This window comes from Anas platyrhynchos, chromosome 2, assembly GCF_047663525.1.
Source record: "Anas platyrhynchos isolate ZD024472 breed Pekin duck chromosome 2, IASCAAS_PekinDuck_T2T, whole genome shotgun sequence".
Lineage (NCBI taxonomy): Eukaryota > Metazoa > Chordata > Aves > Anseriformes > Anatidae > Anas > Anas platyrhynchos.
Genome location: NC_092588.1, coordinates 91575166 through 91592694, shown reverse-complemented (window position 1 = coordinate 91592694; position 17529 = coordinate 91575166). Strand labels below are relative to the sequence as shown.

The 17529-nt window shown below is 40.5% G+C and overlaps 1 protein-coding gene across 1 annotated transcript in view; it reads left to right on the top strand.

Annotated features, from left to right (window-relative positions):
• The window catches only part of ELOVL2 (ELOVL fatty acid elongase 2), a 49369-nt gene that overhangs the window by 28640 nt on the left and 3200 nt on the right, over nucleotides 1-17529 (top strand). The window contains exons 4-7 of the mRNA XM_038175034.2: nucleotides 12023-12100; nucleotides 13212-13383; nucleotides 15427-15551; nucleotides 16898-17032. Of these exons, the coding sequence (XP_038030962.2) occupies nucleotides 12023-12100; nucleotides 13212-13383; nucleotides 15427-15551; nucleotides 16898-17032 (510 nt within the window). The remainder of the gene's footprint in view (nucleotides 1-12022; nucleotides 12101-13211; nucleotides 13384-15426; nucleotides 15552-16897; nucleotides 17033-17529) is intronic.

The following is a 17529-nucleotide window of genomic DNA, read 5'->3' as shown; positions in this document are numbered from 1 at the left end:
ATGTCCATATTTAAATGTGAACAGATTCACATATGAGAGTAAGTACAGATTTATTTATGGTGTTGGCAATTCAATGTTATTTTTTGTGCTCTCCTGAGTACAAAGCTTCCATCATATAGTCAGACAGTAGAAACATTAAGTAGCGGACATGATAAAAACCTGCCACTTCAGCCAAGAGCAAGTCCTTTGGGGACTTGCAGGCTGAATATGGTCTCACAGATTATTTTCTGAGCGCTTATCAGGAAGAAACACGCTTACATAAAATCAGGTTCCACTCATAACCAGGAGGGAGGTTTGAATGCATCTGACAAGTTCTATAATAGCAAAGGATTTGAGCAGCATTCCTCTGCAAAGATATGTGTTTTCACCTTCCTGTATGAACAGAGCTGGCCTGAGAGTCAGTTTAAGACTTCTAAGGGTGAGACTCATCCCTCCAGCACCCAACACCTACAGGCCTTGACTGATAACAGGGCAAAGACCTGGTGTGCTGAGGCAGGGAACACAAGCACAATTCATTCTCCTCTCCTGTAATGGAGAGGATGCATTTATTACTGCATTTCAGCTCCATTCCCAACTTTCAACATTTGCCTGACTGATTTCAGATACTGGTTTATTCAGCTCTCCGTTGCAAGGGAGGCTTTTGTGGAATAATCCTAATTCCCAATGAGGCCCTGCCATTATTCCAGTATCATTTTCTCCCCTCTGCCAAAACTGTAGCATCTCCAACTGCTGACATTGCTGCTTTGCTTGCACAGCCCTCTCACAGCATTTCTTGCTTCCTGGGCTCTCAGCCACAGCAGCAGTTTCTATGAAAATAACAAGGACTGACTGTTCCATCAACCGGACAAGAAACTTTGCTTTGTCCAGAAGCCAAACAGGACTCTGAAGATTTCAAGTTTTAAATTAATTTGAGCTAACAACCAGGTGAGTGGCCAGGTCAGAAGGCCAAACAGCAGTTTGTGCAAAGGACCAATTGTGCTACACAGTGCTTTTTCCTGGTCAAAGCCCCAGCTGGCTTCCACAGTTGCTCTGGGTGTCTCAGAGTGCAGGCTGAGGTTCAGAGCAAAGGAGAAACAAGCACAATTGCTAGAAGGTTTTATGGTGCTGTACTGATTTTCCTCCAGAATTTAAATCAGCACTTCAATGTTTAAATCTCCATTCTGCTTGAAGGTATATGGATAGCTGTCTTTGGTAGTAAGACTCAATGGAAATGATTAATTGTATAGAAAACAAAAATACCACTCCCTTTCCCTTGCAGTTTGATTTGGCCTGCCACAAGCAAATGAACAAGCAAACAGAATTTTAGCAAGTCTTATATGAATTGAGTTTTTTTTGCCACCTTCATACCCTTGTAGGAACTGTGTTGAGCCAGCTCCCATTCAGCTGCCTCAACTGCCCTTTCTTTCCCAAGGCTAACTTTGACGATCGTGGAGTTGCATGAGTCCTCCCTAAGTCCCTCCAGGCCTTGACTCTGTAACTGGAGGCTGCTGGCTTACACCTCCAAGACCACAGCCAGGCATGGTTGGCAGCGCCTCCATGCTCCCCATTCTGCATTTGTCAGGAACCCATCGGACATCACAGCTGGTTTATTGCAGATGGCACAGCTCTGCACTGTCAGCCAGGCTGGTTGTACATTGCACAAGTCGCTCTTCCATAATAGTGGTTCTGTACTTTTTCATAGCCGATTCGTGTGGTTCCTATTCACAATTTTTCCTGTGAAGGAGCAGAATGGCTATGGAGATTTGCAGACCTACCTGAGGAGCTTGCACATCCCTGCTGAAGGGAAAAAGGCAATGATGAAGGCAGACATCTTCTTCAGCAGTGAGTAAGGTTACACTGACTCAACATTGTCTTATTCCTGAAGCCTGTCTCTCACCCCTGCTCCCTCTGTCTTTAATAGAAGGTAAGCTCTTTAAGGCAAGAGTTACCTATATTTAGAGCATTCTCCGTAGTGGTTTATGTAAACACAGTGGTTTCTTATGTAAACACAGCTGATCTCTCCAAGGAGTATGATTCAAGATTAATTCCTAATTAGAGAGATCTATAACAATGGCCTTATTCCTTCATCGTCCCACTGCACCTCCAACACTATGGTCTCTGTAACAGAGATAAACAAGAAATAATAAGCCCTATTATAGAAATTAACTACAAAGAACAGTTATTGGCATTGTTCTACTTGTCTCTTCTTGGTCTTGTTTACAAGTTGCCACATCTTGAGAGAGCTCCAGAATGGAGTGGGTGCTTCTTAGACATTCACGAGAAAAAGACCTATTGTGTGTCAGAGGTGCATCTCCAAATGCAGACTGTCACATATGATAGCTTCAATAAGAAACATGATAAACCAACCAATAGGGAAACTTATACTGCAATTCTTTCCCCCTCATTGTGCCTGATCTAGTTTAGCTGTCCCCTACAATCAAGTCATGCAACCTCAAGGCAGAAAGGCAAAGGTTGTAGCAAGGACTCATAACAAAATTGCTAGATTTTTATGCCTCCAAAGGCAGACTTCCCTTTTGAGCCAGAGCTCTGTGCATTGCTCCATGGACATGAAACTATAGCTCCATTACCTTTGAGTCCAACCAATCTCTCAAGCACTTAAGATATGCCATTAACATAAGGTCAGATATCCCTATGATCCCTAAAAAGCAGGATCTCAAAACTCATGTGTCAGGAATTTTGAAGGCCTCTTCAAATCATTTTGAAGGCCTCCTTGAAGAACAGTTTATTAGACCTTAATCTAGAAACCTGTGCTAGGCAAACAGATTTTCCTGAAGCCACCAAAGACACTTACCTTTTCCTGTTAATTGTAATGGAGAAGTGGAACACTTGTTTTTGGAATGCAGCTTTTTCCAAGTACCTGAAACTTAGACACATTTCCTGTGCTTAAATTAGGCAGGCTGCAGGTGCACTGCAGGAGGGTCAGAAGGTCAAATTCCCTCCCATCTTGTCACTATAAGAGAAAGGTGCACCAGACATTTGTTATTGGATGTGTACTCTTCTGTACCATTAAGTGTTAATAGACTCAGGTCAAACAGATCCAAGAGTTTCCAGAAACATTGCCAAAAACCGTGCACAAAACAACCACTACCATTTTGTTTAATAAAAATCAAAACTTCTTTCAATTTCACTGAAAAGAAATATGCCTTTCTTCTACACAAATCTCTGCTTAATATTGTGAAAGTGCCAGCTATGCACAGAAAACCAGCTTAATGTGAAAAGCAATCAAGTATTTGCATATTTTAAAATGAATTCATGAGCAAGTCAACTCTCAGACCACACTCCAGAGACCCAATGTGAGGCACCAGAGGCCCAGATAAGGTATTGAAGTTTACCACAGGATGAGATCCTCATAACTTTCATACTTAATTAAACTTTGAAACAAAGCAGACCAATGCTGATCTCTGAATTAAGAAATTACTCATGTGATACTACTCTTTGTCATTAACAGGAAAAGACATAATCTCTACCAGGGTCTTAAGTTGCTTTCCCCAGCAGTAAGTATCACCTCTGCCCTATTTAAATTAAATCTTAGCTAGTCATCAAGCTCTCATCCAAGTCTTTGTGTTGATCAGGCACTAAGAAAAACAGGACAACAGCACCAACAGTCATATTAAAAAGGAGATCTAGAGATGTGTGTTAGCATACATTAGCATACATTAGCATACAGGTGGCATGGTATCTCAAGTGTTTGTATCCCCAGGTAGCTTCACGGAATTATTACAAATCCATAGGTCTTGAGAACTGTAAACAAGAAACCATATCCATGTGGGGAAGCAGGACTTGCATGAGTGACCCATCAATCCAGAGCAAAAGTCAGAGGTTCCTGCTGGGTGCCAAAGGGAAAGAGCAGAACTGTACAGGTATTGCAAGCCCAGTGCATTAAGCTGTTTACTGAAGTCAGAAGATAATTCTTATACTTTGCACAGTGTGAAAAAAAAAACAAACAAACACACAAAAACAAACAAACAAACACCAACAAAAAAAAAAAAAAACATCCAGTTTACCTCCACTTTTCCTGTTTCTAGGAGCTAAAATTTAAACCCACAGTAAGTCTGAAGATTCTCAAGTACAGTAATGACGTGGAAGTAGATCCATAGGTGCCAACATGATGTGAGGATTCCTAAGAGTGCCAGGATTGCCTTCTCTGTATCCTCTGATAGAGCAAGGAAGGAAGGGCAAAAGCACAATACTTGTACAATCAGAGCCACAAGGCATCATTTTTTTCTCTATATATAACTGAGATAACATCTCACAAATGACTAGAAAGGTCAATATGATGCCAGAATTTAGGATAACAGTGGGAAACTGAAACAAAACAAAAATAGAAGGAGCACTTAAATTCTGTTTTATTCTATTTTATTATAATGGCTGAAATGAGAAAGATTAAATCCTAACTGTGCAAAAGATAGAGCAGGTAGAGCTTGAGTAGCAGCAGGTCCAAGTAAGGTTTTAAAAGTGCAAGTGAAAAAAAAATCCTAGTTTTGCACTGTCCTGGAATTTTCTATAGATTTTCTATAGATTAACTTCAACATGAGTTGTTTTTTTTTTTTTGTTTGTTGTTGTTGTTTTTGTAGTTGTTGTGTTTTTGTTTGTTTGTTTGTTTTTGTATTAAAAAATGTAGTAAATGGTTGTTTAGAAGTTAAGTAAATTTACCTGAGAAGCAAGGAATGATTCCGGACCCATAAGGACTGGTGACTTCAAAGATTTCCTTTGAAGTATTTCTTTAATTAGGACAGCAGTACAACCTCAAACTTGGGGAGTAAGAAGAAAGGAACAAAGTGAGAAAAACGAAGAAATCAGGTAGACTTTTCAATAATTTGAAGAAAGAGAGGAATGAGAAAAAGAAAAACTGGACAGCAAAAGGTCACTGAGAAAGTAGTGCAAAGCAGTGAAATGTAAGGACAAAAGTAAAAGTTTATTTGAGTAAGAACTCACTCTGGCTAGAGTTACATTCCCAGGTAACCCCTGCATGGAGTCCAGCTGTACACACTGCAGGTCAGGATATCATACCCCGTCATTGTATTACAGTGTTAGCCAATCTTTTCTCTGGGCCATGACACTTTTAATTATTGGACCTCTAACTAGACCAGTAGAGAGCCTTTCCAAGGAATAGCCCAAAGCATGCCCTTTACGTTTCTGTCTCTATGAAAAATCTCAGCTGCATCTTAAAGAGGGTCAGCAAAAAAAAAAAATTAATTGTGAAAAATCTTGTGGGCTTATTTCCCATTCAGCATGCATTTCTTGTTTGGCAGGATGACATCGTGAGCTAACACTACATTTGGGAAAACAGAGGCATTGACCAAGGGGCAGGATTGCAACCAGGCTCCTTGAATACCTCAGTCCTAAACTGAACAGTCTAGTTCAAGATGCTTCCCAGTAGGGTTTATAGTGTTGCCAGACTATAGTTTGAGATCTTCAGGATGCAACAGCAGTGATCTGGAAACACGGGCTATTCTGCATCTCAGCTATCCATCCAAGATCTGGGATTATACCACAGTCCTTGGAGGCTTGTCTAAAAATGGGCAACCTACGTAGACAGATATTCTGCAATTAATACTATTCATAAATGATTTTACAATTGAGTTAATGATAAACCAAGAATGATTAATAGTATCTTCTACTATTTGCTTATTGTATAAAAGTGCGATTGCCCACAGTAGCATTGCAGCATGCCTTCATCCTCCATCTCCTGGGGATAACAAATCAGATTTTGCAATTGTTTGGAACTGAGCCGTGCTACAGTCAGGGAGCTCAATTCTCTCTTTAAAACCTGAAAAAGGAAAGTAAGGTGAGACCAGGATCTAAAAAGAGAGGTGCCTCTCTATCTAGACACTAATAATTTTCTGAGGTGAATTCACAGAGAAAAAAAATCAAAAAATGGCAAAAAAAAAAAACAATATAATTCCTACTGCCTTTCTGAGTCACTGACCTGAGCCTTTGCTCTGACTCCTCTTGCTTGGGATCTGACCTGCAGTTTACTGCTTCTAGGACTGTTTTTACCAAAGTAGAAAAAACTAGGGAGGAGATGCCATTTACAAGGGCTAACAAGAATGTCCCTACAGTCAAGGAAAACATGTGATTCATGGCACTGCAAGTTAGACCTTTCTTTCCATTACATTTGTCTCCTTAGTTAGTTTAGCAAGACCTCCATTGGTCTGAGAGCTGGTGTGCAAGCAAAAACACAATAAAATACCATATAAGTAATAATGCCAACCTGCTCCATTTTGTCACAAGAAGGACACCAGTGCTCATCCTCTTGCTCTGAACTTTTGAGAGTAATTCAAAGTATTTGTTTTATCTTCCCCTTCTGAACTGTTTTGCTGATATTGAGGTGTTTCAGGTGCCTATTTGGGATAGCTCTGATATGGAAAAATCAAGGCAGATCAAGCTACAGATTAGTCGTGAACCAGAAATCAAAGGGGATCTTTCTGGAGGTCTGCAAATACCAACCCTCTTTCTGGGCACTCTCAAAATATTCTGAACGTTTTACAAGGCTTACTCATCTCTGAGGTGCTGGTGCCTCATCCTCTGTCTTTCTCGTGGCCTGGGACCAGGGGCAACGTGTTGTTCTAGGCATTTTCTCTGTGAAAGAACCCAACATGCGTAGTGCTTTTTTCACAACTCAAAGACCACAAAGAAATTGCACTCAGCAGAAATGTAAATGTCCATTCAGAAAAACACACTGCTTTCCTTTCTGGCCTACCTGGCCTAGAGGACAACAGCAGGAACAGGTTGCAGCTGTGAGGTTCTGAGGCTGAAAGCCTGAAATGAGCAGGACACAGGCCCCTAAGTTCAGGCTCTTGGCGCTTAGCTTGCTGCTGAGCAAGGTGAGACGCTTTGGCACCATCTTCTGGAACTTGTTGGGCCTGGAATTTCATAGAGGAGCCAGCTCTCATTCCTGGATGATGTGATTCCCCATTAAGAAGAAAAGAAAAAAAAAAAGTAAAAAAAAAAAAAAAAAAAAAAAAAAAAAAAGCATTAGACTGCTGTAGTGAAGCAACCATTGTGAATCTTCATTCTCTTTATTCTCTTTATACTTGAGTAGATAAGCAAAGGTCATTCATTGGTGTAACAATTGGAATCTATTGAGAACACTAGAGCAACAGCAAAATACGAAACGTCTACTAGGGAATAGGATGTTGCTACTTAGTAGAATTTTTTCACAGGGAAGCATTTTCATCTTTAAATGATCCGTATGCTGGGGTGCATCAAGCATGGCATTGCTAGTCGGTCAAGGGAGGTGATTGTCCCTCTTTACTCTGTGCTGGTCTGGCCTCACCTCGAGTACTGTGTGCAGGTCTGGGCACCACAGTACAAAAAGGACATGAAACTGTTGGAGAGTGTCCAGAGGAGGGCGACGAAGATGGTGAAGGGCCTAGCGGGGAAGACGTATGAGGAGTGGCTGAGGGCACTGGGCCTGTTCAGCCTGGAGAAGAGGAGGCTGAGGGGGGACCTCATCACAGTCTACAACTTCCTTATGAGGGGGAGTGGAGAGGCAGGTGACCTATTCTCTGTAAACACCAGTGATAGGACCCGTGGGAATGGTTTTAAGCTGAGGCAGGGGAAGTTTAGGCTGGACATCAGGAAGAGGTTCTTCACCGAGAGGGTGGTTGCACACTGGAATAGGCTCCCCAGGGACGTAGTCACTGCACCGAGCCTGTCTGAATTTAGAAAGCGATTGGACTGTGCACTTAGTCACATGGACTGTGCACTTAGTCACATGGTCTGAACTTTTGGGTAGACCTGTGCGGTGTCAAGAGTTGGACTTGATGATCCTTAAGGGTCCCTTCCAACTCAGGATATTCTATGATTCTATGATTCTATCCTTTTGGGTCCCTTCCAACTCGGGATATTCTATGATTCAATGATTCTTTGATCCGTTTTTACAAATAGCATCAAAAAATGCATGTGTTAATATTAGCCAGGTGGCCAAGAATGCAAAACATCCAAAGGAATGTTTTCTAGGAAGATAATTTGTATTTTTAAGGGGGAGAGAGAGGATCTCTCATCTCTTTATTGTATCCTGCACTTACACAATCACTGCATGAGAAAACATAGCACAAGTTCTGTACCATCATGAGAGTGCTCAGCATGTGGAAGGGAACATAACTGAACCACTAAAAGTAATGTATGAGTTTGGTATCATAGAAATAGAGCACTAGTAACTGGATGTCTTGTGTCAGGTTACCAGCTTCTGTTCCAGATACGCAGCTGGCTCATTTGATACCATTAGGTAACCTGCTTTCATTCCACATCACAGACAGCCAACATGAAAGTCATGGCCTGGGATCACCAAGATGCCAAAAAGCACTCTCTGCCTTCCAAGTTTCACCACCAACTTTTTATTACGGAGTTAGCCAGAAATCTTAAAAAGTATCTTACAAAGCAGAGTAGTCAAAACTCAAAGAGTGGATTCTCCTGTTTTCCCTAAAGGAGATGAACAGCATACGAGTCACCTACTATGGAAAGCTGACATGTCAGAAAAGCCAACATGAAAGAACAAGGTTAAGGCACTCAAAATAGGTTTTCACACTAAGCTGCTGGCTGTTGAAACACAGATACAAATCAGAGGGAATTTTTGTGCCAAGTGAAATGACTGGGGAATAGGCACACAGTATGGTCTGCAAATCTGGCATTTATATAGGGCCATGGAAGAACAAACAGAAGAACAAATTAAAGAAAAAAAAATGCAGCTAGGTTGTGATATTCTTACCCCAGATTTTTCTCCCTGTTTGCATGGTGTGATGAATTACAGATTTTTGAAATGCCAAGTTAAAAATCTATGATACTGAAATTAAATTATATATATTTTTTAAGTTTCTGAGCCTTTAAGAGTTCTCATCTCATTTTTGAGAGCTATGAATGGAATTCTTGAAACAGTCTTGTGAGCGAGCCAGTTCAATATAGCACCAGCAGGAAAGTTTCCAAACCTGTAACAACAACAAAAAAAAGATTTTTGAAAAAGCAGTCTATTGTAATCATATACAAGTCAGAAAATTTGTAAAGCAGACAAATCAAAAGATTTCAAATGGCTTTTTTTTTTTTTCCTATTAAATTTCTGTAATTTAATGTTTCAGCTACCATACCAGAGGGTTTTGTGAGATTTGATATTTTCAAGGGAAGAAAATGAATTAGCTACTAAGGAATGCCAAAAAAAAGATTGAAAAAAGGGAAGAAAAAAAAAAAAGTTTCCACAATGAAAGTTTCCACCTGAAAAAAACAACAACAAAAACCTACACAATAACAGACTTCCAAAGATGCATGAAAAGGAAAAATGAACAAATTTTACCAATTTAAACATAATAAAGGTATAAATTTACAGTTACAGAATGCATTAGAATGAACCAAGTGAAACTGAGATACCGAAAGTACTGTTTAAACTTACATACCTCTCACAAGGTAGAATTGTTTAAAAGCCTAAGATAAAAAATATAGGCACATCATATCATAAATGTAGATTATAAAAGATTGTGTCAGATAAATACAACAAATTGCGGACGTTCTTACTTTAACAAAGCAGTAGACTCCATTTATGATAATAATTTACAGTTCCTCAGTAAAAGCAGGAGAAGAGTTCCTTCCTAGTCCATGACGTTGCTTTTTACAAGAAGGGAAAGGCAGTCATCTTTTCTCCTTTATTTGTTTTTAGGATTTTGAGTTTTTAAAGGGCACAGCTTCAACTCCCTACAATCACAAGGGCTAGAGATGGTACCACTACTACCACTTCCCACCAATAAAGCTGCGAGGCTATCATAGTTACTGTCAGATAACAAAACAGCAAGAGGCAATATCATTTACTTTCTCTGCAGAACTGTCCACAGAGGTTTCTGGCAGAGCTGTTAATGCTTGTGTTTGAGGCCATATCTTACCAAAGCTCCCAGATGGAGTTCAGGATGCTGCCTCCAAATGAGCTTCTGATACCCCCATGCTGCTTGACCATCCTGCTCCTGGCCAAGGGCAAGATGACAACTCTATTTTCTTCAGCATTTCTCAAGCAACAAGGCAGAGTTGAGAGCAAATCTTCAATAACAGCCCATCAACGATGCTGTACCTGCCTATTCCAAAAGTAGCAGTCTCTCAGGGATCTCTTAGTCACTTCTGACTGGAGGGAATATCCAACGCAGGAAAGCACACAGGAAAGGCACCAAGAGGAGCCATCTGTAAAAACAACTGTGCAGTAACATCTCCCTGAACATTGCTCCTGAAGCTGCTGCACATTGCCAGCTGCAGCACAGGCACAGATCTGTACACCTCCTTCTACCCAGAGGACAGAAAAAGCCCATGCATTTGGGACTGGAAACTACCCTTTCCCAATCAGCTGATTTTTGAAAGATGGGAGGGAAACAAAGTGCCATACCTAGGAGCTTTAACCCCCTTCTCCTCAGCATCTCTGCAGGTTAAGCAGGGAGAGGAGTCCGCAAACTCCAGCCTTGCATGCTTGCAAGCACAGCACACGCTTGGCTAAACACATTGTGATCTCAGCTGCACTGAGCATTTGCTTGGGGACCTCCAGACAGGTTTTGCTGTTGGATTTTCGCTGTTTTCAGACCGCAGTCCCATCCTGTTTGGTTTTGTGACCTCTGGCACACTCTGTAGATGAATCCACTGAAACAGGGTCTGCTCCAGAGGAGTGGTTTTGTTTCAGTTCTCCGATAGCAGCCATCTAAAACACCTACATATTGTCTCTTCATCTCTCTCTCAATATATATACACACACAATCTAAAAGATACTCCACTGATTATTTTGGCCGCAGACAGACACTAAATATGTTGGAAATACAGGGACAACTGCATGTGATTCAGAGAAAAAGTAATAGAGAACTTTGGCTTTCTAAGTCTTTGGTTTTGTTTGTTTGGTTTTTGTTATTTTAATTTGAATTTATAATATACATTCTGACTTATTTGCTAATTCTGTAGATCCAAAGAAATTATTGCTCTTAATATGTATTTACTCTAGGAATTAATTCAATATGATCACTGAGAATAAATCTACTTTGCTTTACATAGTCTGTCACACTTTGTTAAGCACAGGAGACTTTTTCAGTCTCAAGTGGAGGGGAAGGTCTGTACAGACACCAATACACACCTTCCCCTGAATGTAGTGCCAGAGTTAAAAACAACACATGCCTCACAGCATCTTGCAACGCTGCTTACAGTGTAACTCTGCAGTGTACTTCTCCCACCATACCTTGCTGCACCCTCTGCAGACCTCAGAACATGAACTGCCACATGGCCACAGAAGTACTTTTCACATATTCAAGTAAGGAAGTCACTTTTAAAATCTCTCAACTCTACCTCATAGTGTTGTTGATTTGCAAAATACAATGCTGCCCAAAAGAGCTGCCAGTTGCTTTAGGTAATCATTACTATAAAAACATTCCACATCAAAAGCCCTCCATATGGCTTTCCAGATACCTTCTGCTTCATCACAGCATGGTAGACTGACGTTTCATTGCTTTGTCTGCTTCCCAGCATGACATGGACAAAGTCTCAGAAATTGCTTTTGTGTCTGTCAGTGTCTCCACTCAGCACCACGCACGCTCTCTTCTCTTTCTTCCTGCATTTACAAATAAAGGATAAAGTGATGTATATGTGGCATAAAGAAATATTTCTCCTCTTGCACTACTTTAGATTTACATTTGTTTTTTTTTTTGCTTGGTTGGTACCGAGGATTTTTCTCAAGGATAGGAAGGGTTTTGCACTAGTAGAGCTGTGAAGCTCTGTTCATTCTGCTACAGGATCACTGCACTAAGTAACAAGAAATATTTGTGGATGCCTTGAAGGCTCTAAAGCAAGAGGAATGTAAAAGGTGCACCACATCAGTGTGTATTTCCAATAGAATGTGAAACCTTTTCCATTGCAAAGGGGAAGATATTAGCAAGTTGTCTGGTCTAAGAGCATCAGTTCATGGAACTAATGGGAACCTACAATATTCTCATGCTATTTAAAAAAAATAATAATCAGAACAGCTAAAGGAGAACTACTTTGTTTATGAATGTAATTGCTGTGTTTTCTGTTCCAGCTCATCCTTGCCACATGGGAAGGAGGCTACAACTTGCAGTGCCAGAACCTCCACAGTGCAGGGGCAGCCGACATCCGGGTGAGGCACAGCAGCAGCTCAGCCCCAGCACCCACAGCCAGCCTTCCTTCCCTGCGCTGCGGTGCAGCACTTCCACATGCACTGCGGGTGCACTGATGCCATCAGGGACAGCTTTAGCATGAGGGTGTTATCAGAGTGGCCTGATAGCTGGTAGCAAACAAGCAGAGTTAGGCTTTTTATTTAGTGCAGAGGCATTCTGATCATTGAAAGCGTGACAGGGAGCATTTTTAAAAGACGTATTTCAAGGTCTGTGGTCAAAAGAGTGGTGCCTGACTATTAAAACAGACAATATGGATCCATTAAGAACTCGGGAGAAAAATCCATTACCTGCAATGTTGGGCTCTAGTTGGAAATATATTTGGACCCAACTCTAAACGTTGGAAAACTTCAGAGCCATTCTGCTGCCTTGGCTCATTTCTAGTTTCAACTCTTATTGCATCACAGCAATTCCATGTAGTAACCCTTTATCGTTCCCCCTTTCAGGCTTGTTTTCCAGATAACAATAGAGCTCAAGGGCTGAAAGACTGGATAACACACAATTTTCCCCAACCTTCAAATTCTGTCTGTGTTTTAGCAAAGAAGAGGTCAGTTAAGTGCCTTTTCCCATCAACAAAAGGTCCCCCCCCCCCTCCATTTTAAATAACTGTTTTTAACTGCCCTAGGACATATCCTGAGCTCTGATAAACCATTTCAGCCTTAGAGGAGTTACATTCCAGTGAGCTGAGTGTCAAACTTGGATTATTTAAAAAAATAAGCTGCCTGTGTAACCTATTCAGCGTTAAGAAGCTACAAATAATATCATCCTTAAAATAAACTGTATCTCTGATTCAAAAAAGCAGAACAATTAAAAGACCTATCCTCAAGTTTATATTTTCTTAAATTGTATTTAATTATATATTCAGACAATCCCATTTTAAAACATGACGAATTTTCTATACACTGCCTCTTCAAAGAGGAAATAAAATTGAAGCCAGAGCTTGTATTCCTCCTTCAGTGGGACACTGATGCCTTTGTGGGAATTGTGTGCTTAAGGACTAATGAAGTATAACGATAGTTAAGCCCTGTTATGGACAGGTATTGATCTCCTGCTGCTTTGTTCTTGCTCACACAGGTAGCCAAGGTGCTGTGGTGGTATTATTTTTCCAAAGTAATTGAATTCATGGACACTATCTTCTTCGTACTGAGGAAGAAAAGTAGCCAGATCACCTTCCTCCATGTTTATCACCATGCCACCATGTTTAATATCTGGTGGTGTGTCCTGAACTGGATACCCTGCGGGCAAAGTAAGTCTCTGTTCACTTCATCACCTGGGGTGTGAATCACCTGCTGCTGGGGGGGAATTGCACCACCATGCAAAGCAAGTGCTTCACTGTGCTGCTGTAGCACAGCACCATTAAGGTTCACAGCCTCTTTCAGAATTGCAGCACAGTTGCAGATCTCAGTGAAATTAAAAGCATAGTTAAAAGTACAGGGCAGAAAAAAGTCCTGAGCACTAGGCCCTGGATTTTCCACTTAGCTGCCACAACCTCTTATATTTACATTTCTTCAAACCACTTTTAGACAGGGTAGCGCTCCTGGTTGGTACAGAAGAGTGATCATATATAAAATCTACGTCAAAAGCAGAGGTAGAATGAAATCATGACCCTAGTGAAGCCAATCAGAACAGCATTTTTGCAGATCTCACACAGAATCACAGAATGTTAGGGAGTGAAAGGGACCTTGAAAGATCATCTAATCCAATCCCCCTGCTGGAGCAGGAAATTCCACTCCTATATGCATCAATCTGTTATATTCTGCTTTGGCAAGATACTTCACTTACACAACCACGAATTAAAATACAAGTAGTTTTGTTTTGGGATTGTTTTATTTTGGTTTTGTTTGTTTTGTTTTTTCCAATGAGATTGCTGTGCCATTAGACAGCTGTTGTAAGCTGTTGTAAACAAAAAGGGTTTTCTCCCACATCAGGGATTGTTTTTAACAATTACTAGTTCATGTCTTTACATAGCAAACAACATTTTAAGTTATCTATGTTACAAAGTTACTTTAATCTTTAAAACTTACATAAATTTATGCTTGTGATAGAATCAACATAAGGGCCCACAGCAGGCCAAACTAAATCAACATTCCTTCAAGCAAATGTGGCAAAAAGCAAAACTATTTCTTGAATTCTGAACAGGACAGCCAAAACTAATGGGTACTGTCTTATTTTTCACACTGAAGTAGTAGAAGCATCAGACTTCTTGGCTCATCACACTTTGGGTGCCATGTTTCACAACAGTAATATCTAAGTGTCTTGGGTCCTAAGAAGCTATTGAAATAGCCATCATCTTCCCCGTTGAGGTGGGGAAGTGCCACAGGCTGCTCACTTGGTATCTGCATACCAACAAAGAGCAGAGAACTATTTCATGTGTCTCATAACACATACTTTTCCAGGGCTTCATACAACTGGAGGCTTTCCGCAGCTTTGTTATCGGAGTTGAGAAGAAAATTGGTTTTCCTAATTTTAAGCTGTTAAACGGAATCACCTCGGTCCCCAGAAATATTTTGTAAGGCAATTTGTTGCAGGGATTTTTCGGTATCAGAAAGCAGGATTGCCATTTGTTCGTACTTGTTTTGGCCAGCACAAAGTCCAAGTAAATTACTGTTCTAGGTGGAAGCAGAGATCAAGGATTTCATAGTAGCTACAAGCTGTTTCTGTAGAGGGATAAACTCAATGGAGCAAAGTTAATGGAAAGCACACAAACCTGTGTGTCTGAAAATAATTCCCACACTTTGCACTCATTTTTTGCTATTATGATTAACAGCGTGGAAAAACAGTAGTCCAGTAATTAATCAATAATTATTTAGTAATTAATCAGCGGAAAAATCAAAACCAGTCACGAGACCATCTCATTGTTGTCAAGCACTGCTATCAAACACATGGTCATACATCAGATAGACTAGTGCTGGTGCTTCTCAGTACTCTGTAAGGTACAGAGGGCAATTCTTTCAATCTCAATCCAGTATTTACTAAGTGCAGCTAATGAGAGTGGCAAGGTGCCACAACATTCTGGAAATCATTCTGTAAATCTGCATCTAGCAGAAGAGCCCCTGAAGAAAGCGAGAGCAATGCTCAAATAAAGTCACACCAAGCAAGTTTCATTCAGAGGCTGACTAAAGCTCTTACTACTACATCAGAGGAGACAGGTGCCACCTAGGGTGCAGCAGCAGTAATCCACAGCACTGAGTGAAAACTTAATGTATTTAGGAGGCACTGCTAGCAGCAATATCTTCTAATTTTTTAGCAGTTGGTGATATAAAATGTTTTCTGTGTTGAATGTTCATAGGTTTCTTTGGACCCACTTTGAATAGCTTTATCCACGTGCTCATGTATTCTTATTATGGACTGTCAGTCATCCCTTCTATGCGCAAGTATTTGTGGTGGAAGAAATACCTCACTCAGGCACAATTGGTACGTATCTACATTACTCCCATTTTTAATGGACAGAAGTCCTTCAGAAATGTCAGAGAGGACAAAACAAACGATGGACAAACAGTCATTTGTAGAATTAAGCCAGTTAGAATCCAGTTACAACAAAGCTATCATGCACAGTAATTCACTAGTACAGCCCAGTAAAATTTAATAACTGAAATAATGCTTGAAACTATTTTCTACAATGCAGTAGAAACTCTGCAGTCCGTAAAACTCCATTAGTTTTGATCCCCTATGTAGAAAATGGACGCTGCTTAATCATGGTAAATGGACTACTGATTAAAAAACTGTGAAAGCTACCGACTATGTAAAACATTAAAAAGATACACTGCACACTTAAATGGCTTTACAGTTTGAAAAACTCGTTCAGTGAAGAAAATCAAGAAGTCACTTCAAACAAGAAGTGTAACTGTGGTACAACTATGAAACACAAGAAGATATAAACAACTCTTAGACAACAAGACAGAGCAGACTTCTAAAAGTCTGTACCAGCAGCTTTTAGAACAAAGAACAGTCATGCCAAATGCTATGAACAAAACGCAAGGCTTGATATGAAAAAAAGTGTTCTCTTCACTTTTTTAATCTTACAACCTGTGCATCTCATTTGGGAGTTTGCAGTGAGCTTAAAAATGCCTCTGTAGAATTGTTTTTTAGGTAATGCCTCTTATCTGAGCTGGGATCACCCCTGCAGCTAGAACAGGCTGCCCTGTTTGCATGTAAGTGCACCCCAGCTTGCTGGACTGAGGGCACCCTCAGCTGGTGAGCGAGAGACAGATACAGCAGAATTGGCTGGTATTGCAGTCCAAAATACCATCAACCCTCTTTTTCCACCCCATTTTTTTGCTTCATTTGTCCCCATCTTAGCTCTGTCAGTGCTAGTGCCCTCCTACTACACTTCTCCTCACTCCTGGGATTTCTATTTTTCTGTTCAAACTTGCAAAGCCATTGCCTTGAGTCTTCAGTGTTTCTCAGGTTTCTGCCCAATAACAGAGGCAACACTGTACCTGGCATGACACAGCCTAGAAGATATAACAACTCCTGTTAAAACAGCTTTCATTTTGCCAACCATTTGCCTAGAACCTCTTATTTATAGGAATATCCCACCCCTTTGTGTGTTTTTTTTTTTTTTTGTTTATTTTTAAGATGTCACAGGAGCACCTTTTTAACCTTACCCTCACAATGCATTCACTTGTTCAGAAAGGGAGAGTGTTCAAGGATACTCAAAATTTCAAAAGGGCAGAACTAGGTATCATTGTTATATTTGATTTAGCTAGTACCAACCTTTTTTTCTCAGTAAATATTCATGCATGATCTGTCTTCTCCAGATCCAGTTTGTGCTCACTATTGTGCACACACTCAGTGCAGCTGTGAAGCCATGTGGATTTCCATTTGGCTGCCTCATGTTCCAGTCTTCCTACATGGCCACACTGGTCATTCTCTTTGTAAACTTTTACATTAAGGTAAGGAGTCTATCCGAAAGGATTGTTGATCCAAAATGGTGGGTGGTGGGGGAAAGCAAGCTATTTGCATAGTGGTCTTGACACAAACCACATACAAAACATATACAACAAACCTCAGTACCTAAATATGTTTGTGTTCACATAGACATGTCAGTTAAGACTAATAGATGCAGTAGTGTCTCCAAAATACAGTCAGTAGTGACACTGCAGCTGAGCTCTTCTATACTGCACTGAAGTGCAGTCTTGTGCCAGCGCTCAATTCTGCACTCATGTAGCCTGTCAGGTACTGCATGCAGGACCTAGGAGGTCTGAACTTGCTCTGCTTAGCAACTTTGAGTTTTCCTCCCTTCTTGGAAGAGCAAAAAACAAGCAGTTCTGTTTTTGCATCATTCACTTTTTTTTTTCTTTTTTTTTTTTTAGCAAGGAATGCCCCAGCCTGCCTGCATACATACAGCTTCTAGTGAAAAGGACCCCTTTAGACACAAAGAAGTATTACA